General features: G+C 39.2%; 1 protein-coding gene across 1 annotated transcript in view; it reads left to right on the top strand.

Moving 5' to 3' along the window:
- The first annotated feature begins 3890 nt into the window (after positions 1 to 3890).
- LOC138000854 (uncharacterized) overlaps positions 3891 to 24862 on the top strand; it is a 49179-nt gene continuing 28207 nt past the window's right edge. Inside the window, exons 1-9 of the mRNA XM_068847525.1 lie at positions 3891 to 4010; positions 4783 to 5138; positions 5504 to 5668; positions 8029 to 8139; positions 8699 to 8836; positions 9410 to 9506; positions 15296 to 15514; positions 17877 to 18253; positions 18704 to 18871. Of these exons, the coding sequence (XP_068703626.1) occupies positions 3932 to 4010; positions 4783 to 5138; positions 5504 to 5668; positions 8029 to 8139; positions 8699 to 8836; positions 9410 to 9506; positions 15296 to 15514; positions 17877 to 18253; positions 18704 to 18871 (1710 nt within the window). The 5' untranslated portion in view covers positions 3891 to 3931. The remainder of the gene's footprint in view (positions 4011 to 4782; positions 5139 to 5503; positions 5669 to 8028; positions 8140 to 8698; positions 8837 to 9409; positions 9507 to 15295; positions 15515 to 17876; positions 18254 to 18703; positions 18872 to 24862) is intronic.

Below are 24862 nucleotides of genomic sequence, written 5' to 3'. Positions count from 1 at the left end.
GTTACCCAGTCCAGTGTCATCATGTCCACCCACAGACTTTGCTGCCTGTCTTACTTCCTCCGTGATGTTCCCTCCCGATGTTACGCATGCATCACTAACAGCCAGTTGGCCGATTTGCTCGAGGCCTGAGTAAGTGAGTGAGTGAAGCTATTAGTCTCTCCCCTCTGGGCTTTTCAGGACTAATTACAATGTTCGTCGGGGGACTTTAGCCAGACTGCTTATTACACAGTTTACAATTTTATTTTAGGAAGTGAAAGATGCCCCCGTCCAGATAAGGTCAGACCACAACACCGGGGACTACTTCCCCTACTCTTATCGAATAGTGAGTGGGTTTTTTAACATCCCATACTATTTAATTTCCAACAAGGGTTATGAGACGGGACCTCCAGATTACAGTCCTTATCCGAGAAGACTTGAAAGTGTAACCATTTGCAGATGTAATTACAAAGGTAGCACATTCTCCTCCGTTATTTTAGGACCCTGAGTGTTGGTCCGGCCAGAGTCGAACTCACGACCTCCCGCATGACAGCCCGATGCTCAACCAACTGAGCCACCGGTGCGCGGTGCGGTCTCTTTTTGTATAGAAATTCGACGTGATTAACGCCACTTTTTATATAGAAATTCGATGTGATTAACGCGTTTACCACACGCTTGGAATCACCCTTAGAAAGGTACACCAAGTTTCGAGCAACACTACGGAATGAGATAAAGTTTCTTGATCGTCATCCTCATTGGTATCCACGCGGAGGGTCAAAGAAGCAATCAACTTAACACTTGCCTCTAAAAACATTAACAGAAACAATGGAATAGAAATGTGATGCGAAAAGAATTAACGAAATAAGAAGTGTCCCAAAAAACGAAACTGCACCTTGAGGGCCGAACCGCAAATATATACAACAACGTTATGGTTTACTGAGTTTACGCGGGGTCTGACGTCACTGACATCTGATTCGCCTTCACACCAACTACTAAAGAGGGTAGGTAGCAGGGTCAACACATGGTCTTTTTTAATGAACAAATGGGAAATTTTGTACGACGACCAATAAACTCTGGCTAACGTTCTTTTCAAACTGTTGTTTACAGGGCCCACAGTTTAAAGAAATAACTGCTAAAAACGGCTTCCAAACTGTTTTAAGGCAAATTAATTAAAATATGTTATGGTCAAGAAAAGGTCGATAGGTTGGGTAATGAAAATAACCTAACAAGGTTTCTTAAAGTCCTTGTTGCTTTGAAAATCTTTGATAGCAGTTTTATTTTCCCCAATACGGTTTAGGAAAAGTTTTTCATTATTAAACTGATCTGTAAATACTTTCGAACAGGCCAAGCACAGGTGGCTCAGTTGGTTGAGCAACTGTATGCAATGCGGGAGGTCGTGAGTTCGACTACGGTCGGACCAACTGAGGCCGGGGAAAGTTCTGTCCTTGCAATTACACCCGCAAATGGTTAGACTTTTTATGGTCTTCTCGGATAAGTGTGATGAGCCGAAGGCACTCCGTCTCACATCACTTATGTGGGACGTTAAAGAACCCACACATTGTTCGAAAAGAGTAGGGGACGTAGTCCCCGGTGTGGTGGTCTCTCATTCATTCTGTTTTGGGAGCACCTCTATAAAGTACTTGTCTTTTAGTTAAGATTGTAAATTGCACTTCCCCCTCAAACGAGTGGTAAACTACATATTTATTCATTCCAGGTTGATTGCATGGCGATGACGTGCGAGAGCTTAATTTGGGCAAACTTGATTTTCTGTTTTTTTAATGTTGCTATGGTTTTGGCATGTTCCTTTTTGCACTCAAGAGGTCTGGACAATGTTAACTCTTGGGCACTCCGACCTCAAATAGCTGATTTCGTAGAGGAACCCGCTATACACTGGTTTCGGGCCGTGGTCTTATCAGATCTCTAATCAGCCAGTTTTTGTTATGTAATTAATTCGAATAGGGTGAAACTCTCCAAAACGGTAGTTCCGATAATTTTCATAAAATATCTTACTTTGATCAACCCCATTCAATTCTTAAATCTGTCAGTCCTTAATGAAACCGGATGTGAATCACATCTGGTTTTATTGACGTTCGAATAAAAAGAACTTTGCAAGAGAATGGTTTAATCTCCTTCTTTGCCTATATGACCTTTAAATCACACGATGAAGCTTAGTATAAATGCTTGGTTTTGCACATTGTCACGAAGCGCAAACATATTGATTTATCCACTGTGATAAAAGTTGTGTATAAACGTGAATAACAGCACTTGAAATTTGGTCAACACATTTCATGTTGCAGGTTTCAAGTCGCACGTGCAGAGCCACTTTTTTGCTCATTTAGTGGCGTTCTCTTTCTCTTTTCTTAAAAGGGTCATAGGCTTACTACTAAACACCACAAGTGCGAGAATTTGTCTTGCAATTCCCTCAAACATCACCAAGGCACCGTTATTGAGAACAAACCATTCCTAAATCATTTATATACCATTTGAAAACAACTACCGAACCATTCGTTGTACTTTTGAGAAGCCACTGGCTGCGAAATTTACAATCGGTCAAAATAGGGATAACAACTTCTTGGCTTGACCCATTTAAGTGCCCAAAGTTGTTTATGTATTAAATTGTCTCTGACATCCTTTATTTGACATGTTCAAGTCAAAGAATCAATGTTCATCATAGCGCATTTGGTATCACGGAATTCCATTAACAATATTCCGATTTCCTTTATTCAGCGTGATATTCGTCCCTTTTTTGGTAATAAACTTTTCGAACAATGAATCTTGGAGTAACTATTGACAAAATCAAAGCTAAAAGCCCCATTGGTAGAGTGACATCGAGGAGGGGGTGGGCTTTAGCCACACCCCACTCCCCCAAGAAAGTATTTTTGGCATAAAATTAGAAGTGCTTAATTTCTAAACAAAGTCAATTTTCCATTTTTAACTGACAGAACCTCACATCTCTACCTTAAGAACTATTTTGCTAAGAACATAGTGCTAAGGAGAGTAAGCCAATCATTGAAGCTTATTTCCAATGACACGATTTGTGTCGTCTTTAATTTTGTGTAATTGTTGATTCCAAACAAAAATATGGATAAAATATTGTTAAGAAACAAGAAGCTTGTCATCAGCACACGTAAAAACATCCAGTTTTAGATTTATTAGACCTGTAAAATGTTGCTTCTAAGTGGGCCAAATAAAAAAGAAATCCGATTTTAATAACGTCACAGCTAACGTAAAAGAGAGAAAACAAAAGATTGTTAACATGCTTTAACTTGAAACTTTAAAATAGTAACCGTAATAGGCTTTAAAGCATAGAAGACTTCTAAATCCTATTATTTCGTGTTTGAATTGAATTGGTAGCCACACTCTTGTTATCTACCGTAAGTTCATAATCTGATACAATAATAAAACAGGCGCGCAAGCCTTGTCCTTTTATAGAACTACGACGAAAGCAACCTGTTGAATCGAGGAAGAGAGTGAGATAGAAATGTGTTTACAACGGGGGCACACTTTTCAATTCCCACTCTTTAAAATAAGTTGGGAAAAATACTATTATCGTTTTTTTCGGTGAATAAGACTATTTGAACGGGGTTGCTTATTAGCGTTTTTATTCAGGGGTGAATTTACCAAGCATCTCTCTCAAACGTAGTTGTCATAGCTAAATCTGACCACTGTTATTTTACTACCTTTGTAGATACTCAGTAGTTGCCGCAATTGTGGAAAGCACACATCTTAGTAAGAAGAGAAACAATCTACATCAAGACAATAGGGGGCTATCAAAACATGACTAAAAAGATTAAACCATGACCCCTGCATTAAGAGATTAAGTTTGGAAAACTCCTAATTCCAGTTAGAATCATAGCCAAAGAGATAAATTAGGCCTGTGCTAATCAGCTTATCAAGAGGTGTGGTCATGTATAAAGCAATCAGTGTGTGAAGACATCCCTTCAGTCTGATCAAAATGTCCGCTAGAGGCTATTACAGGGTTCAATTGTGTTTTGTCTTCTTCTCAGTTGTGTTGTTGAATCAAGGCTGCAAAGGTACTTTGAGCTAATTTTCTATCAGGCTATTATTTCGCCATTATTTTATGCTCCAATTAAACCTGTCTTCCTGAATTGATGCAGAAACAAAGATTTGGGGGATGGGCACAAGCCCTGGAATCGAATGAAAATTGTTGAATCGCGATTTAAGGCGATTTTAAGATGCTTGTCGACCGCCTTCAGTATTTCTGCATGCCAAATTGACGTGTATATGAAAAATTGTGCTAAATTTTTCTGCCATCAGTTTCCGTTACTATTAAACCAGTCTTTTTAAATTGATGCAGTAACGACGCATTACATGGGGTGGGGCGCATGCTTAGCCATCATTAACGATGGAATGAAAATAGTTTAAAAGTTGATTTAAAGCCAGTTTTAAGCACCAGTAGTAAGAAAGTTCTTAGTGCATCTGCCAAAATTGCCCTGTCTAGAAATTGTTGCCGTTGCTTTTCTACTCCATGTAACTATTTATTTCTGAATTAATGCAGCAAGGAAGAACTGGAGGTGGGGTACATGCACACACAACAATTTTCTGAAAACGCGATTTTCGCCAGTTTAAGCAGTTAAAAACGCCTTCAGTGCCTCTGCGAAACTACCCTGTCTATAGATACTAGCGATATTCTTTTTAGTGAGAGAAGCGTTGCGATAGGTCTTCGATCAAAAAGACACAATCTGCAAACATACTTTTCAAGACTGGCCATGTAGTCAAAGATTTAATTATATCAGTAAACATAAGATGCCATCTTTCTTGTTAATTATAGCTTAATAATTATAGCTTCTAGATTCAAGACTGGAAAAGTAAACATAACGGCATCAAGTCCAGGACTATTCGCTTGCAAGGCAATTTCTTTCACTCAGCCTTTCTACGGAAGACAGGCAGTTAAAGTGTTTGCCTCCTTTGGTCATTCTGTGAAAAACTCTAGCCTTGGTAATGGCGCTGCCATTTGGGTGGAATCAGAAGACAGGCATCAATTTAAGACTTGTATTTCTGAATATGGCGAAGGTTCCAATGGAAAGGCAGAAGTTAACTGGATTGCTGTCCAGTCTGCTCCATCTGGAGCTCAAATGGGAAGTCATGCGCTGAACTCCTGGACGACTGAAACAAAGTGCGAAAGGGTCGTCTTCCCTCAGGCAAGTCTTACTCGAGGGGAGATACGCTTATTTTTCTCATAGATATTGATGAGCAGAAGGGATTCAAAGCATGCTTTGTTCCATGGAAAATTATATCCTCTAGGACACACTTAATTTTAGACATCTTTTGTCGAGCAAACGACAGATAGGGCAGAACTCGAACTTTTAATGCTTTATAGACTATCACATTATCCGTGAAAATGGTTCCCTACATTGCAAGAGAACACATCATGTACCATATGAGTTGACTTGAGATTAATTAGTGATTAGATTATGTTAAAGCGTATCTTGGATGTCTTTCTCTCTGTGCTCATTACCTCATGGGCTGATGATGTTCTGTTTCTAAATAATTTATGTACTTTTAGCGTTTCCTGTTTCCACCAAATGTTGTTGTCACACCTAGTCACCAGACTCCACAGAGACCCCAGGATGCCCTGGCTTTTTGGATTGAAGATTATACTGCCGGCAGTTTTACACTTTGTGTTCGGGAAACCAAGATTTTTGCTGGCGTTCATCGAAACATTAGAATCGTAAGTTTTTAGTTGATTGATGCAATACAATATCACCCCATTGTAAGAAACAATAAGTTACAGTCCATTTTCACAATTTGACAAAGGCTTAATACAAGCAATGACCAATACTAGACAGACCCTTGAAGTTGAATTAAATTCAACCAAGGAGACAAGTGTGCTCTCTCGACCTCTATCTCCTTGCTGACTGAGACAAATTTGGGATTTGCGGCAGTGGTCGAATCGACACGGGAGAGAGCTTGCCTTTCCATGGGAACCGGCCTTTCCGCCGTTTGGGGTAACCCAGTCATCTGGAGCCTTCCTGAGGATAAAGGCGAGCTGGCTAGGCGCGATTCTCAGTCAACCAAGCTGACCTCACCACTTAAAAATACGCTCTGTTTTGCCCCATGTATGACCGGCCCGAACAGCCAGAGTTACGGGGCTGCATCTTGGGATGCTGTTTTAAATTGCCCATCGGCATCGAATATTGGAAGACACAAATCCCAAATTCGGGGGGGGGGGGGGAAGGGGCAGCGGGCGAAAAAGTTATTTTCTTAGCGCTTGTATAGGGCCTTCACTATGAGAGTTATGGCCACAGGAGTGTCATGGCTGAATTGCACGGGCCAATGTACATCGTAAGGCATGTGTCTCGGGGAGGGGGTGGGGAGTAGCGAAGGAAAAAGTGATTTTCTTATCCCTACACGTGAGTACCTCTTAGTTTCGTGTTTTGAAGATACTAAACTCTTAAGGAAATTACTCTTTCAAGCGCTTTCATTTGTAAGTAAACAATTTGACCCCCACGTCTCAATGTTGTTTTGTGGGGCCACGAACAGTTTCCTGGAAATCAACACTTTCCAACCAACACTGGATAGGGGAAGGGGGAGTAGAAGTGACTGCCATGGAATTCACAAGGGAGAAATAATGAAAAAGTGCTTTCTGTCGGTTTTGTACAGTTTTCTTTAAGGAGCTATGGCACGTGATATTAGGGTGTTTAAAGGGAAATCTTTAGTTAATCACGAGTTTAAAACTTGAAGATGGTAATGCGGAATTCATTTACTGATAAGATTATCGTTACATCCCAAACAAGATGATTCTGAGCAAAACGACCTTCATCCAATTGATTTGTCATAAACTTGAAAAACGTAGGGCTGATTTTTCAAGATTCTCCAAATGGATTCCTTTTCAATCTTGCCAAATTGTGTCCATCGATGCTTCTCTTTCCTTTTACTGTATTTCTTTATCTTGTTCAAGAGTTCTAAGTGGTTATTGCAATGTTTCATTCTACTTTTTGGGCATTTTGGGTGTCATGAGATTACATCATTTTGCTTGACAAAAGCCATTTGCTCAAATTTGGTCATAGCGGGGACAGTTAAAAGGGAGAAAAGACTACTCCAAACTTCTCGCCATACAATATTTTGCCTAAAATGGAACAAATTCAGAAAAAACCCCGAATAAATCCACGATTCGTAAGATCTTAAAAAAATGTCCCATTTATTCCGACCATCAATCTCTCATCAACAAAAGCCAAATGATAATCTTTATGAAACATAAAGATGATAAAACAAGCAAAATCTAATAACGTATGCGTCGTGGGCCTTTTTATGGTCATTTTCTTTATTGTTTAGCTACTGGGTAACCAGATCGACTTTAAATTTTCGCTGACTGTGCAATTAAGTCCCGGATGTGTCGCCGCATTTTGCGCGAGTTAAAAGTCCTCAAGAAATGTACCAGAACGTTTAAATGCTTAAACTGCGAATTTCTGTTTATCAAAGGCATCATTAAATTAAATGAAGGCACTGTAAAGAGGTGGTTACTTTTAGCAGCCTGATCGCATGTTATCAACCTCCACCATTGGTATAAGAATGGGACTGTTTTATTCTGGCCATTTAAAAGTGGTTTTCACCTCTCCGATAAGACATTCTTGAGTCGAAAAGCGCAGTTATGCGGATGAAAACGGAGGGTGAATATTATCAAAGAAATGAAAAAAAAAATCTTATTCCGTTCACGATTTCAGCGAACACCTAGCGGAAATGTTTTAGCAGAACTCAAGTTCAAACCTGTTGGTGAAAGGTTTGAAAACACGTTGTTGCAAAATATTTGCTTTAACCATTTGTGTTCTTAAAGGGCCACCTACAGACTTCAGTACGTCTAATGCCAGACGATTTTGCTCGTCAATGGAGGTGGGGTCATGGGTGAAGGGTTAACAACATCGACGACCACTCACAAACTATGTTCTCTTTAACCCTTTGCCTCGTAAGAGCACCACCTACATACATTAATATTCTGTCTAATGCCAGACGAATTTATCCGTGAATTGAGCCCACTTTAAGTGTGAAAGAATTGATAATGACTAACAATTTCTATGAATCTTTTGCATCTAGAACTGGTTGGCGTTTACCAACATAAGTTTCGTGAACTTTACCTTGACCGGCAGTTTGGCGTTTTCAAATAGGAGTTCCCCATCTCAGCAAGATAACTTCGCTTTCTGCAAGGTAAGAAATAAGAGTGCAAGGAGTCTGCTTTGTCTATCGCTAAGTTATTTTCTCCTTATAGAGTGGTTGTTGGAACTTTTATGTCAGGAGCCCATGTCCTGGACTCTACAACTTCATTGAAATACTTCATTTTCACTCACGGTTCTCCCATCCGCTCCTTTGTTCTACTGTTACATTAAGTCAGCATCTTGTACCTATCAGTAAGAAAGCTCGTAATCTAGGAGTCATTCTTTATAAACACCTCACTATGTCTAGTCACGTGAAAAATATTTGCAGCTCCGAATCTCTTGCACTGCGAAAAATAGGCAGGATTAGCAAATACTTAGATCAAACAAGCACTGAGCGCCTTATGCATGTGTTCATTTCATCCAGACTAGACTATTGTAATAGCTTATTATACGGCTTACCAGTAATGGAGAGTCAGACGAACAAATTACAAAGACTGCAGAATTCAGCAGCTTTATTGAAGTTTCCTTCATTTTCTGCAGCATTCTAAAATTGCAGCCTAATATTGTCCTCAAACTTACTAACGTAATAAACAATTTGATTATTTTCACAGAAAGTCAACTTTATGGCTCCATTTTTCGCCCCACCTGTGATAATATTAACAGCAAAACGCAAACCCAATGATGAGAATTCGAATTTCAGTTCTTCTGCAGATTCCGCAAAATGTGGGGCAGTAACCACTTGGATAACGGTGAGAAAGCCTGCAATGCATATTGCGTCAGGGTATGAGGGAGGAAATTTTCTGAAGAAGCCACCTCCATTCACTAAAAGCTAATAAAAATAATTATCTATGATAATCGTTTATATCCTACTTATGTAACAAGCGCTCTCTTTCCAACAGATGTACCCTCGACTAAGGTCTACCCAAGCAAACAGTCTTAGGTCCCTTTGTATCATATGTTTGAACTATCAAATTGCTTTTTCAACAAAGAGCTGGCAATTACTTTGCATACGCTTGTAATTATGGTCCAGCTCCTATCCATGATTGGTCATGACTTTGAATTTAAAAACACTGATTACTGGCTCACAGCGAGGAAACCTTAGCCGGTCATGAAAAATTAATGCTGCACACTATTCTGTTCCAAGGCCATCCTTGCAAATAAATTCAAATTTGACTAAAAAGCTGTCCTCGTGGAAATCATTGAGGTTAATAACTTATTGTGATGAAAGATTTATGGTCTCACTACAATTTGCTTCCATAAGAAATAAAAGTAAAATAGACTGTTTGGTTTTTATTCTTCACTCGTAATCCATCTTTCTTTAGTACACCACAAAATCAGAGACTGAGATGTGTGTTAAAAGTCATAACAGCGACGGCGGAAAGAAGGATCTCATTGGAATTGATTACGTAATTGTTGGAGGTAAGAGAAATGACTAGGCCAAAACAGAAAACGAAAACAGCATTATTAGACAAACAAGTTCTCAGTTTTCGCACATCCTTTCTTTCTTTTTTGCCTTTTCTTTTTTAAGCAGTAAGCCCTCGCGTATTGTGTTGTGTTAGGCTTTATTTGTAAAACGCAAACGTTAAACTGCTCTTGACAACTGGGCGCGGAGTCTGTTTTCCTTAAGATACAGAACACCGCTTTCAAGCTATAATTTTTCAACTTTTGAGTTAAGCAATATCTTGTGAGGAACAGTGGTAGCGTAGTAGTAGGAGCACTCTTTTTACCAATGTGGCTATAATTCGTTACAAACATACATACATTTATTGAAGCTCCCCCATAGGGGCTTTACAGTCTCAATGTATCCTTGATATCTTATTAACGGAGAGGCTGTGTAAGTTATCAAATTTACATTCATTTGACTTGTTATTGTCTCTAAAAACGTGTTTAAAAAAACAGCTTTTCAGAAAAAGCGGATTGCAAAGTTTTCTTTCTAGCTCATGAAGAGTCTTGGGGTCCCTCATAGTGTAGGAGATAACCGTAATTGAAGGCTACTGAAGGGACATACCCAGAAAGGAAAAATTGCAAGCGATCACTGTTTACGGGTGTTGGAAGCTCCTGTACAAGTAAGCTGGGGGAATGATCTGGGTGCTGGATTGGAGACATTGGAAGCACATTAGGGGCACGAGTGCTTAAAATAGCATGCTGAGCACTGATCCCCATTGTGAAACTTGAAGAAATAGCTTCAGGGAACATCAAGGGCCTTCCCGACACCAGTTGCCGCAATGGGTTTTTTGACATTTCTCTGGGACATTGGCCACAATTCCCAATGTATGGTTCTCGTCATAAAAACGCCAATTATGTCCCCTAGCAGCCAGATCCTGCATAGTAGCCCCATATTTCATGAAGCCTGGGGCCTCGCGGGGATACTGTGCAGTAAAAATACCAACATACACATCAAAAACTTGTAGCCAAAACATCTGTTGAGCTAATGCGCTTCGCCTTGTTAACTGGCTTGAGAGCTAACGATGGGAAAGAAACTTCCGGTGAGGGTTGGAGGTGGAATGTGAAACTTTTTCTCGAAATGTGGATTAACAAGAAGGGAGTCAAAATCAACAAATTTATTTTGTATGATTTTGGTCCGAAGTTTAGCTGGAACCAGCGCGTCATTTGGTAAATTGACAGGCAAGAAAGCATCATTGTGACCCTGGGTCCCAGGGAGCAAATTCTACTCACCTGAAAAAGAGGCTAAGACTGGCCGGTATCTGGAATAAGAGTGGAACCCGGGAGCTGTACAGTGTTTTGGGACGGGTAGTGGCAAGATAGTCTTGTAAAAGAGTACAAAGTTGGTTGCTTTTTTATCGGCTCTCAATTTTTTAGTTTAATCATGTTTAATGTCGTAAGAAAGGTTTATTCGCCTTGGACTATCATCGAAACATAAGTTAACATTATCATCTTCTCACTATGCTGAGATATTCAAGGTCTTCACTCCTGAAATTACGGTATTGGTGGAAGATTCCTGAGTCATGCTCTGGCTTTAAAACTGCTCGCCATGTTCAATAACAGCAACAACAACAACAACAACAGGTGAAACCTATTTGCTCTCAAGCACGGAACACTCTGAAAGCTATAAGCCTACTTCAGCGATCTAGAGCAATCCGAAAACCTCGAAATACTTCACGTATATTTCCAATTGAATCGAGGATTGCAACGAATTTTGAGTTTGAAAATTTCGAAACTAGAACTACTCAACCAAGACGAGCTAACTTTAAAGTGTTACTATGATCAAAAAATCATTTCCTTTTTTTCTTCTGAATTTGAAAGCGTGTTCGCTTAACACCTAACTGGCAAAATTTTGGATTTCATGGTCCGCCATTACTCACGTTCAAAACTGGCCGATTGGACCTCAGAGGGTTGGATCTAGAGAAAATGACGTCATTTACTCACTGGCTTAAAATTTGAGCGTGTAAACGCAATTTATTATATATATGTAAAACACGGGTTGAAAAGTCTGAAAGCCCGAAACTCCCGTGCTGCATATTAATTAGGCCGCGTACACACGCATTGCATTCTCAAACTAGTGAGTGTCTGACGTCATTTTCTCCTCGACCCAGCTCTCTCAAGATTTTGAAGTTAGTAATGGCGGGCCAATAAATAAGAAAATTCCAGCTAAAATAAACAGGTGTCTTTTTAAAATCAGAACTTAAAACTTGGGTGAATTAGTGTTTAGTTAACATAGTTTTGAAATCCATAGGAAAAACAAAATTTTTTTTTGGTCGTAGTACCACTTTAACAATGTTATCAATATTCAATTTGACACCTCGAAAGACAATTCAGGCGTAACAGAATCTGAACTAGGGTTTATTCCGGAGCGTCCATCATATCAAATCTAACGACATTAAATCTTTTTCGACGTTTGGATATTTAAATGTTTTTGCTTAGTCTACTGACGCATGTTTGAACATCATTATACTTTATAGTCCATCAGATACTCCTTTTCGACTTTTATTGATGAATTCAGTACTCTTTTGGAACACGTTGTCTTATTAAGTGACTATCCTGTTATCGTTGGTGACTTCAACATTCACGTAGATAAGCCGAACGACTCTGAAGCTTCTGATTTCAATAGTTTGCTGTCCTCTTTTGGCCTAGTATAAAGGATAGACTTTCCAAGTCATCGAAATGTCCACAACCGCGATCTTGTTATTACAAAGCAATGTGAAACATCACTCACAGGTACTGGTTTTGAATCAATGGTCCGGTGCTGCTACGCTATTGTTGAGTTAAAATTTTCATTAAAGAAACGTCCATATATGTTGAAATGGATTGTATTAGTAGTAGTAGTAGTTGCAGATAAGTTTCTCAAGATCTGCAGATTCTTTCGAAGCAGTTACTATCAATAACAAACCAATAGAGGTTGTAACTAGCGTAAAACTTCTTGGTCTCACAATTTCAAACAATCTTAAGTGGAACTCTCACATAGAGAATGTTATCAAAAAGGAGCCTCCAGGTTTTATCAGTTAAGGCAACTTAAGCGTGCAAAAGGAGATCCTGCGCAGCTACTTTGTTTTTATACTACGTGTATCCGGCCCGTGTCTGAATATGCTTGCTAAGTTTTCCACGATGGTCTACATAAGTATCTCTCTGAAGAGCTAGAGAAAATTCAGCGCCGTGCTCTTCTCTCTTTATACTTCACCAAAAACTGACGTTATTCGAAGTCATGGTCTAAAGTACCACCTTTATGCTGACGACACACAGCTGTACTTGGCATTCAATCCCGCTTGTAGTGAGGACCTTATTACAGCTACGTCATCATTGTGTTGAAGCTTGTGTGGCTGAAATTCGTGTTTGGATGTCTAGTAACCATTTGAAATTGAACGATAATAAGTCTGAACATTTAGTTTTCCACACAAGACATTCACCACGTCCTGACATTTCTAATGTTATGGTGGGCGAAGAGGGTGTAACTCCAACTGCCTCATGTCGTAATATTGGTGTTGTGTTTGATGACACCCTCACCTTTGAGACTCATATCAATTCTGTTTGCAAGACTTCATTCTGGCACTTGAGGAACATCTGGATGATTCGCACTTACCTGGATAAATCATCATTGGAAATTCTGATCCATGCCTTCTTTACAAACAAACTGGAGTACTATAACTCTCTTTTAACTGGTCTCCCTAAATACCTAATTCAGCTTCTCCAGCCAATGCAAAATGCAGCTGCACGTTTCGTTAGTGGGTCAAAGAAATATGATCATATCACGCCAATTCTACATGAGCTCCACTGGCTCCCTGTTGAGAAGCGTATAACTTACAAAACTTTGCTAGTTACTTTCAAGTGCTTAAACAATCTGGCACCGTCTTATCTATCTGACCTCATCATTTAGTGCAAGCCTACACGAGCTCTGCTTTCTAGTTCTAAGAATTTATTAGTAATTCCTCGTACCAACACTATACGATATGGCGAAAGAGCATTTTGTGCTGTAGTACCTAGACTCTGGAATGGTTTACCACTAGACATAAGATCAATTAGCAGTTTAGAGCTTTTTAAGAAAAAAACTCAAAGCATTTCTTTTTACTTTACAACGACAATTATGACTAGGGAACTTGAACTTATGATTAAGATTGATATATATACATTTATTATATTAAGATTAGTATTTTTCATATATTCCTTTTTTATTACATTTTAATTTTCATAGGTAACAACTATTGCAAACAGCGCCTTTGGGTTAAACGGATTGAGGCGCTATATAAATTCTTTATTGTTATTATTATTATTATTATTATTATTATTATTATTATTATGTGCAGTTGGTAAACGTATGAAAGCTAAAATAGAACCACATAGGGCGCGCAGCGTAACCTATGCGATCTGAAGGAACTATAAATAGAAAACTGCTGAGTTAAAAATAAATAAATAAATAAATAAATTAGCGATAAAATATAAAAAAAATCTTACAGACAATCTAAGGCTCTCTAATACTAAAACTATATTGAGCTCCTATACTATTCCCACGGGGAAAGTCAATTGGCAGTAGCTTTGAAAGTTCTCACTATGTTGAGAGAACTCGAGATGGTAGCCTTCTGCATCCTTCTCAAAACGTCATAGCCCCTACTGCCAAAGAGCTTCCTCATTGTCAGGTCTACATCCCTTGACCACCCCCCAGCACGTCAACGATGATGTTACATTGTTCAATGTCATAGCCAGGGTACTGTTTCTTTAGCTCAAATCGCAGTGGCCCGTACTTGACCGTCTTTTCCTCGGACTTCTTTTCCTGATGCTCCATCCACGAACAGGACATCTCCACAGCCCACACCATCTTATTCTTGTGGACCACAAATCGAGCGTCCACTCTGTTAGCCTTGACAATGGTGTGTTCCGCATAAACTGGAACATCCCAAAACGCTAATGCCTCAGATGACTCATAGACTGGTTTGGGTACTGCACACGAGTACCAGGGAGGGACTGAATCAATTAGCCTCAGATCCCTAGTCATCTCGAAGAAGAGGACTTTCAGTGCTGCGAAATTAATAATAATAATAATAATAATAATAATAATTATTATTATTATTATTATTATTATAACATAGCACACGGTCTACTATACCGAAGCAACAAGGGCTTTAACAAAACTGGGTAAATTGAGACCAGAAAGCAACTAATAAATCGAACCCGCGCCGGAGGGGGAGGTTGGGAGAGGTGTACTTTTTCCAACAAACGTGAAACAAAGACTTCATGACATACCACCTTTCATAGACCTTCATAACACACAAAAGTGGAAGTTATAATTCAAAGCCCAAGAAATGTCCAAAAAAGAAACCGTTTGAGCAGAAACGAAATGTTACATGTCTATAGGTGGAAAATAAAGAAAAAACGACTGGGCAAAAGACAACGACAGCTCGCCTTAGGTGACAAAATCAGAGCAAGAGAGGGGCCTTCAAGGTGGCTCCCCGATAGCTGCGATAAAGTGAATACTGGCCTCGGGGGTTTAAGTAAACACCATCGGGCAAATATAGAGTGACGGTGGTATTATTAAAAACCAAATGACGCCAAGAAAAACATTGGCACAAAGCTATAGAACACCGTTGAGCTAAGGCGCCTTCTTTTATGCTTTCCTGCGGTTCGACTTTGTTAGATCTTGTTAAGCTGTAATTTACGTATTGTACGAGTTTGTTGTCCAGTTATTTCAACTCGGTAAACGGGAAGGAACACTTTTGTTGAAACGTATTGTAAACTAAATGCTATTTCATACATGTTTCCAGACTTGGACCCATGTCTCAATGTGACATGTCAGCATCATTGCTTGTGCAAGGCTTTTGGTCCATTCAGTGCTCGCTGTGTAAGCATCGACAGATGCCCATCTTCGCAAGAACCAATTTGTTCATCAAATGGTACAACGTATGACAATAAGTGTCTGTTTGAACAGGAGATGTGCCTGCTGCGGCTCAACTTTACAATCCAGCATCCTGGCAGCTGCGAAGGTCGGCACCTCAATACATAATTTTGTTCAAAATTAAGTATCAACCAAACCTCGTTCCCAGGGTTGGGAACCCTGCTTGGGGCTTGTCACTTTTTTAAATGTGTGTTTGGGGAGGGGTCGCAGTGTAGGCCTTGTCATCATTGCGAGGAACAGAATCACAACACATTTGATTTTGTGGCCAGACGACCATCGAAAAAACGTTTCACGGCAAGGTATTGAATATACTAAACGTCGAATTCGACGTGAAAGGAAAGAAGTTGATATAAAATCAATCGGATTTTTGTATGCCGGTGAGAAGGTAAAAATTAAAACTACTCAACAAGCTCAAGTGAGCAGTCAAATTGAGTGATAACGAAGGATTCTAATAGTTTGCGACACGTTTAAAGAAAAGAAAGTATTGCCGTGAAAGAAAACAGGGGGAAACGTTTATCCATGGGAAACAAACGTGTTCGGCGATCGATCAGTCGGTATCATATGTTTATGTCACGTATCGACCTCAAGCTGTGCAGGTATTTTATTTTGTTCTCTGATTTTCGTTTTTCTTTCGAATGTTAAACAAAGTGATTCCTAAGTCGCACGCTTGTCAAGCGAGTAGACAGTTTTGGATTACTTGTATTTCAACAACTTCGTCTAAATTGTCGCTGTCATATTTTTGGAACTGCACACCGGGCTTAAGGTAATTCCTTAGTATTGCATTGCGCATCCCTACTGGGCACGATTTTCACGTCATTAGCGCGCGCACATGAGCACGTGCGCATACAAAACGTAAGAGATTTCGCTCGAACTAAACCCGATAGCGAAATAAATGCTCCTTTTCTCTCAAACGAGCACGGCGACCCCCGATTTTTTTTTTTCAGGTATTTGGTAAGAGCAGTCTAATAAAGAACATATTTGAAGAAGAAAAAAAGTTTGATAGTAGAACATGAATTTTTTTTTGGAAAACAGTTCCATACTGGGTGTATTTTACCCAAGGCGAGGAGGACTTCAAGCTAACCACGGAACTGTCCCAAAAAGTGCACTATTGTCACAACCAGGAATCAAAGTCGGCGTAAATGAAGCATTATTGCTTATATAAATAAAAGAAGCTTTATTTTCAAAATAAAATTTTGTGTCTTTGAAGTAACCAAGACTTAATTCTGTATGAAGGTGATTCGAAATTTTAACGCGAAAACAGTAAAAAGACCCCATTTTAAGAGCCTGCTGACGCGTAAACAAGCACGGTGACCCCATTTTTTTATTGCATTTTTTTAATGTTCATATCATGAATGTGAATTATGCCAAGTTTCCAAAAAAGTTTGAGAGTAGAACAATTTCAAGGGAATTACCTTAAGCGTTTGATTATTAACACAAATTGTGAAGTATATTTTTAGCGCCGGAAAAATAACAGAGACATTTTATCACGCAAACGTAGTGCGTGGTGTATTATTTATGATAGTGTATGTTCTGTGGAAGCAACTTTAGCTACTAAAGAAATCTTTTTTGCGAACTTCAATCGGTCACAAAAGCTCTTGTTTTTAGCTTGACTGCTTTTGTGGGAATCTCCTGTGGGAATATAACATCAGCTGTTTTGACTTTTTTGAAACTTACATTGTAAAATAAAGATTATTTTCTGAAAAAAAAAATCTTGTCAAACAATTATGCTTTCGCCCAGTTGCGGGTCATATATAACGAAGACTCTACCGTAGTGGAGCAATGTTTGTCGAGGAGAGACATGTGACCAGCCCTAACCAGGGTCTCTCTCCTCACTGTCAAAGAGACCCGGGGGTTTCACTGACAAAGAGACCCGGGGGAACGAGGTTGGTATCAACCAACTGATAAACCCTCGAAAAGAGAAAATGGAAAAACTTAAACCTTTTTTTAGAATAAATAACGGTAACATTTTCTGAAAGAATTTTTATAGCTCATCGATGAAAGATTTCATTAATTAGAAGAAAGAAACTTTAAAGTTGCCCGCATTTCTGTATGGGTATCCATCCCCGCCAAAACTTAAACCCAAACCTTGGGTAGAGTTTCATATCCGGACCAAAATGGCGGAACACAAAAGAACCATTGTTATTCTGATTAGGCCTTGTTGATTAGGTATTAGGTACTTTGCAATTGAATGTTTGATTGACGAATTGAATGTGTGAATTTATAATTGCGAGTTTAAATTGTATGATAGAATGCTTGAATTGAAGGTTTGGATTTAAGAACAAGTTTGAATTTTGGCGGTGATAGATACCCATAAAAAACTAGCCAAAAATAGAGCTTAGTAATAGTTAAGAATCTCGAGCGGACCCGGCCCTTGACTGGGTGTTAAAGCTAGGACTAATCTTACTTACTATATTTTCTTTTTCTCTTCTTTTTATTATTACTTTCGAAAGGATTTCCTTTCCAGAGAGGTCGTCGTCACATGCCTCACATTCCATGGTTAGGGTATTCCCATTGTGAAGTCATTCCTTTCCAGCCCTACGTTTTCTACCCTGACAAAGCCATTGAAATGCAGATCACTGTTAATCATGTGGATACTGGTGACATGTCCTATGTCCACGATGCTGCAGTATCTTGGGTTGAAAATGTAAATTATCAACAATTTACTGCCTGCGTGATGGCGTCAGGATTTAATGAGCGGAAATACACTGCTAACATAACAGTTGACTGGATGGGTTATCAGGGAGCTCCAGCCGGTGGAGTAAGCGGAGAGACAAGAATATCTCAGTGGTGGACTGGGACGACTTGTGAGACAGTGAATTTTCCTTCGGTAAGGAACGATTTTGGAGCGATTTTCCTTGCTTTAAACTCAAAGCAAAATTAGGAAGGAGGGAATAATGGCTCTTAGACATAATTTTGGATTCTCCACTCTGTAAAGTCACAAACCGAAGGAATTGCAAGACATTCCCCATTTTATGTAAATTTAATATCTTTGTTTTCCCCACCATAAATCGGGGTGTAGCACTTCTAGCTACATTCTGAAAACTAGTTTATGTGGTTTTGTTGTACTTCACGGCCCGAGTTTGAAAAAAAACGTGCAGCTGTCTTGTCATTGGGATGCTTGACTATTGCGAGGTCGTATTCGGTATAACCCGAAGTTTATCTTGATAGTATTACAAGTGCAACTGCGAATTGAAATGATTTCTTAGCGAAGGATCATCGCTGAAGTATCGTTATCTGCTTCTCTCGTTTTTAAAACACTTTCTCTTTCTGGTTTCAGGGAAAGTTCCCAAAGAAACCCTTAATTTTAATCACCGCTGTTCATCACCATGCAGGATTAAAAAGGGACGCGGCCAGTATTTGGTTGGAGGATGTCACACAATCTTCTTTCAAACTATGTTTAAGAGAACTGCAAAATTACGCGGGCTCCCATGAGGATATTTACACTGTAAGCATATTTGTTTGATTAGGAAACTTTATATATTTTAAATTTCACCTTGATAACGAGGCTTTAGGAGACAGAATGAAAGTGGCGTTGGCTTCCTATCATCCTCATCATCAGGTAGAGTGAAGGGGTTAGTTTCAAAAGAAATTGGTGATGCGTTGATCGATGGGGAGTGAAACACGAAAATTGGATTTATCTATCGAAAACTTTAAGGTAGAATAACCATCGACAGAGAGCGAATCAGGAGGAATGTTTTCTACATGCCCACTTAGGGGCCGACCCTTTAACTGTTGAGGGAAGGGGGGGGGGGGGGGGGTGGGTGATTTTGAAAAAAAAAGTTCCTGCCAGCGCTTGTTGGAAGAAAAAAATTCCATGCAGCACAAATGAAATAGAAAAAGAATTCTTGCACTGCTGCAAGGAAGAACAAAAAAATGTTGCAAAGCTATTTCATCATTTCTGGGGGCTTTATAAAATCCCAGCAAAACTGCAACCATTCCGGATAATCTGCAAGCCAGCGAGCCACTCTTGTTAGCCTATTAAAATAACACATCGATTGGCCTAAATAACACTCTGGTTAGCCTAAACGTCACACCGGTTGGGCTACAGTTAGCTTAGGTAGCTTGCAGTTTGCCCTTATAATGGGATAATATTGAGGTTTGCATGCTTGTGAACACTATGAGGTGAGAAAATCAGTGTCACGCGACAACAAGGTGATTGTGAACATAAACAGTCATTTTCAGCCAAATTATTGTTTTAACTGACGTGAGTCACCATGGGTGCGCGGAGCGGAGCACCGTGGGTAAGAAAATATGGTAACCCATCTGTGCGAGAAAAGTTGGTTTTGCTCACTGTAAGACCGTACGACCGTACGACCGTCCACCCGACCATGTATGCCAATAACGACCAGTATCACCTGACCATATCACGAGCTCAAGTTTAGAGCTCATGCAGGAGGCCATCCAGCCGACACTCCAGCTAGTTTACAGCGTACATCTTTGATATTGGACATTCATGTTATCAGTGAATTTGAGGTTTTAAATCCTTTGCAAAAACCGTGCACAATACGTCTTGCACATTGTTGGATCAGAGAAGATCGTGATCAGTCAAAATTGATTAAAAAATAATTTTGAAAGTCAAGTAGATTGATGCACGACTGATAAAACAACGCGAAAATGTATTTTTCAACGATATTTCGGCTGCCCATTACCAGCTTTCATTAAGTTTATTTGGAGATCTAACGAATTTACAAAATATATATATACACATGTTACGAAGTCATTAAAGAGGATTTCAAATGATAGTGTAACGTGATATAGCTACTGGATAAACAAGCCAAAATTTCAAAAGAATAAAATGCCGTTCAAACACTGTACACTAAATAATGAGATCGTTAATCCGTCACGCTTGTTTATCCCAAGAGGTTCTGTAGTTTTTGCTTTTTCAATAAGATGGGCTTACCGAGCTCTCCTAAAAGACGCATTGATTGATGGATGAGCTTTTCGATGGGAATGAGAAACATGTGCCTGTGTGAATGGTTATTGCTAAGAAAGTGTTCTGAGACTCGATTGCGGTCTGGATATAATCCGGCTAGTGGGACTGAAATAGGGCGTCTGTGTTTATTAAACCAGTCTTTAAGGCGACGTGTGGTTTCCCCGATATACTGAAGATTACATAATTTACACTGAATCATGTAAATAACATTGAAAGTGTTGCAAGTAATGTGAGATTTGATTTTATGGCTTTCACGCGTAGAAAGAAAAGTGTATTCATTACGGCCGTGTTCTATATAGGGGCAGGCGGTGCAGAAATAAAAAAGAACTGCAGAGTTATTATTACAAGGTGTTTTAGTTAATTGGGCCCTAATAAAAATTTTACTTATATTTTTACAACCCCGGTAAGCCACCAAAGGAAGTGTTGTGGTCAATAGTCCTTTTCAAGGTTAGTTTTTTTCTCATTTGCATTACAATGTAATCTAACGTGAATGCTAGGCAAATTCGGGTTAAAACTACAAAACAGCCCGAAATTGCCCCACATACATGCTAGATTATATTGTAATACAAACAAGAGGCTACAAGTAGCCTATACTCGGGCCTGCAAAAGTACAGTGGTCTATGGTTAATTTAGCACTAAATAAAAGAAAAGAGAAAAGTTTGTCCTTCTCACGTCGGCCTTACATTGCGATTCTCATGATGTTCGACAATGTATATAGTGAATACCCGGATCCAGATTATCTTCATTACATGTGTTAACAATGACCACTGGACCATGGAAACTCGTTAAAAATAGTATATTTGTTCCAAAGTGGCTAAGCACATTGCTTTTGACTGATCGATGGGTATTCTTGCTCAGTGTTTGAGAAAGAAAACGCGAATTGAACGGTTTAAGATGAAACGAAATGACTCATCGAAACATCTTTTGCAGAAACAAATGAAAGAGAAACGAAGGTGAGATGTGAAAACATCTTTCCAAGATGACCAAACTTTTGTGCAGGGGGGCACGTAAAGGTCACTTTGTCACGTGCACGACACGTGAAGATGTCTCGACAATTGAAAATACTTTCAGAAGTACACAAGTTCCTTGAGGATGGCCATGCCAAATGAATCCATAGCACCAGAATCAAATATTTAAAATATACCATTTGTTGTAATTTAAATACTCACAGTGATATGCACTCAATTGTCAAAATACAAATATGTTTGCCAGCTGAGGCCTTGAAATTGCTGCCCGAGGCCGCAGGCCGAGGGTAGCTTTTTCAAGACCGATGTCACAGTTTTTTGCTATACAGACCGACCCTTTGCTGGTAAATAACTTCCTTATTTTTTTCCTCTCTCTCTCCCATCCTCTCTGAAATCACTTGTTTTAATTGTTGACTCGCACCGCGCTTGATAGTGAATGCAGTATTAAAGCGACTTACAAACTAAACGTCTCAAAGCTAAATATTTTTTATTTGAATTCTATTTCCAAACCTCTTGTCTAATGAAAAATAACCTCTGTATGTAAACGGAGTCGGTGCAAAAAAAACCAGGAAATTTAAGGTCATCACCCAAGTTCACGCAATCAAGGCTACGATTCGGCCTGCCGTGAGCAGGCCGGATGAGAAAATTCCGCCCGCTTCCGGAACCAATCATATTGCAGGATTTGTTGAATTCCGCCCACTCAAGCATTGACGAAAAAAAATAAAAGAATTATAATTCTCTGCGACCAAATTTTGGGAAGTATCTATCAAAGACACAGTAAGCAAAATCTATTGTGCAACTTCCAAGTACATTACCAGCTATTACCAGTATGACTTGGGCTTTATTGAATCTGAAAAGGTGTGTTGAACGCTATGACTTCTGGAGGTTATTCTGTTAACATGAAATATGTTTGTCTCGATAAGCTTTGTAGGGCAGTGTATAGTTCATTTCCTACACAGGGTTCGTACAGGTCATGGAAAACCTGGAAAGTCATGGAATTGAAGTATTGTCGGTCATGGAAAGTCATGGAAAATTATAGTTACGTGTGGTACGTAAATTATTGCAGAAGTGGAAGCAAGGACAAAATAAAACGCAGGCGAGTTATGTCAGAAAATACTCCAAAAACAAGGACGATTTTGACCATTTTCGAAACAGGTAGCTAAAGTTTAGGTCATGGAAAACTGGAAAAAGTCATGGAAAAGGTCATGGAAAGTCATGGAATTTGAAAAACTCTTAAGAGTACGAAGCCTGCTACATTTATGACTGATAATTACAGGGAAGTAATTAATTTCCTGTCGTAATTATATAATAGCACACAGTGACATAGCTGCACATTCACTACCAGCATTTGAGCCATACACTAAAACATCACCTTGACAGTTGTTTTACAAGGATCAATAGGATGTGAACCAGGATTTTTCTAGGTTATGGCCCTGCAAAGGTTGAACTTACCAGCAATATGCCATGCGGTTGACCAGACTTTTAACAATAAACTATTTCAAAAAACAAAAAATAGTGTTTCGTTTCCGGAATGGTAAGGGCAGCTAGGAGAAAAGATAGAATACTGTAGTGTGGGTCACTTGGCCTGTCATTCTTATTTCGCGTCGTGTATTGAAACTCTCGGGAAATACAAATAGAAATGTGAACGCAAACTGTCTGAACGGTGTTCCTTGGTTCCACGCCGCTACACGGTCATACTACGTCAACAAAAGCTTTTGACAGTCGATTCTTTTCGTGCAGGTAGAAAACATATTTCATTCCTGCTTTTTTTTGCCGGTTTCAATCCAAGTTTGACAAAATATAGCTGTGATCAGGGCACACTGGTGGCTACATAGTTATTCAAAACAAGCATTGGAGGAATACAACCTTAAATTTGAGTGTTTATTTGTAATTCCTTTAGTGCTGCTTTATTTTCAATTTTTGGCAATTCCAAAGTCTTTTATTTTCACTAATTCTACAGCCAGTAAGAATAAAAAAGCCGGGAGCTCCGCTTTAAAGGCTTGGTTGGTTCTATATATTATTCAATAGGTACTGAGATTTATCCACGAAAATCAAAGTGAATAAAATTCGTACTGATTCTAAATGTAGCCAATCAGGAACAAGAACGACGAAATTTCACTAGTGATGAATGAACGTATCGAATGGTACGTCATCCGAAAGCCGTTGCAAAAAAACCGCGCCCTTTGAAAAATGGCCAAGGGAAGGTTTGCTTCTGTTTGCTCAGTTGAGGAATTTATTTTAGAACAAGAAAACAGAAATGCCGTTCAAAAAACTAAACGAGATGTGTGATTGCTTAAACGACTTTTGAAAACGAAGGTCGAAGACAGGAAAATGGAAGTTATTCCAGCGGTTGAGCTGAATGAATACTGAATACATCATTAACAAAGGGTCCAATTGGACGCAGAAAAAATATCGAATGTTTATGCTAATTACGAACGCCAGGAAACACATGCGAACGGCGTATTTCACAAGGAAATTGAACATTCCCATTTCTCACAACGGGGAAATGATGGAGTTCTTAAATTTCAAGGTAAGCTGTTATTTTCGGATTTTGCAGTCGAATGATTTCATTTTGTCAACCATTATGTCCAGCTTGAGCTTATATCTGAGCTGTTTTTTTAGGCGAGACATTCGGCGACACTTTCCACCTGCCGCCAGTGATAATAAAACATTTCAGTCGAAATTCAGTTTGTTGCTTGGTTTCCAAGCGAATTTCAAGCATTATTTCGCTTATCGTGAGCGAAATGATAGAGAATCCAACGGCGAAGTATGTTAAATTTTTGTTTTGTGCGACCCTGTTGATATTAATTTCGTGCGCGCATGTGTCATCGTCTCGATTCTTGTTTTGCACGTAACTTGTCTGTTTTGCAAATTATGCAACTTTTTCGGAGTTAGTGTTAAAATTAACATGTTGAACATGAAAACTTGAATGCATTCAATCGCTTGATTATTAACAGTGGCCATGCCGAAGTCACGGCCGCACGGGCCGACGATGAAGTGTCTATCGATCGCATATATTTGTTTACTCTTTTTTTTACACCTCAAGTGTTGTTAAAATAAATGATGCTCTTTTACGGGAAATTGAGATTCAGTTCTCTTTTTTTTCGCTGTGGAGAAGATCTAGATCACTATATCAAGGGGAGCCAACAGTTCCTACAGAATACGGATTCCTCTGATGTGATCGATGGAGCTTTGAAAGCCCATACATTTTCAATTTGATCGATGAATCAACAGGCATAACAGTCCAAAAATTGATCATTTTAAGTACATATTCGTGGGGAGGGATAAGACTTTATTTTTGTGCAAGTTAGAAATCTGAAAGGGTACTGCAGCAGCAATTAAGAGGAAATAGATCGAATATTAATTCTTGAATATATTAATTAGCTGTACCCCAAAATTTTGCAATGGACCCCCCAATTTTTCAAAAAGGGGCCCAGAGGACCCCCAAATTTGAAAACCTGGATACATTTCTGCATCAACCAATTTATCATCTTCGTCCGCACTAAAGACGGCAATGAATACGACCCGTCCTTCCTTC

This window comes from Montipora foliosa, chromosome 4, assembly GCF_036669935.1.
Source record: "Montipora foliosa isolate CH-2021 chromosome 4, ASM3666993v2, whole genome shotgun sequence".
Classification (NCBI taxonomy): domain Eukaryota; kingdom Metazoa; phylum Cnidaria; class Anthozoa; order Scleractinia; family Acroporidae; genus Montipora; species Montipora foliosa.
The sequence above is the reverse complement of the archived record's forward strand: the minus strand, read 5'-3'. Positions and strand labels throughout refer to the sequence as shown.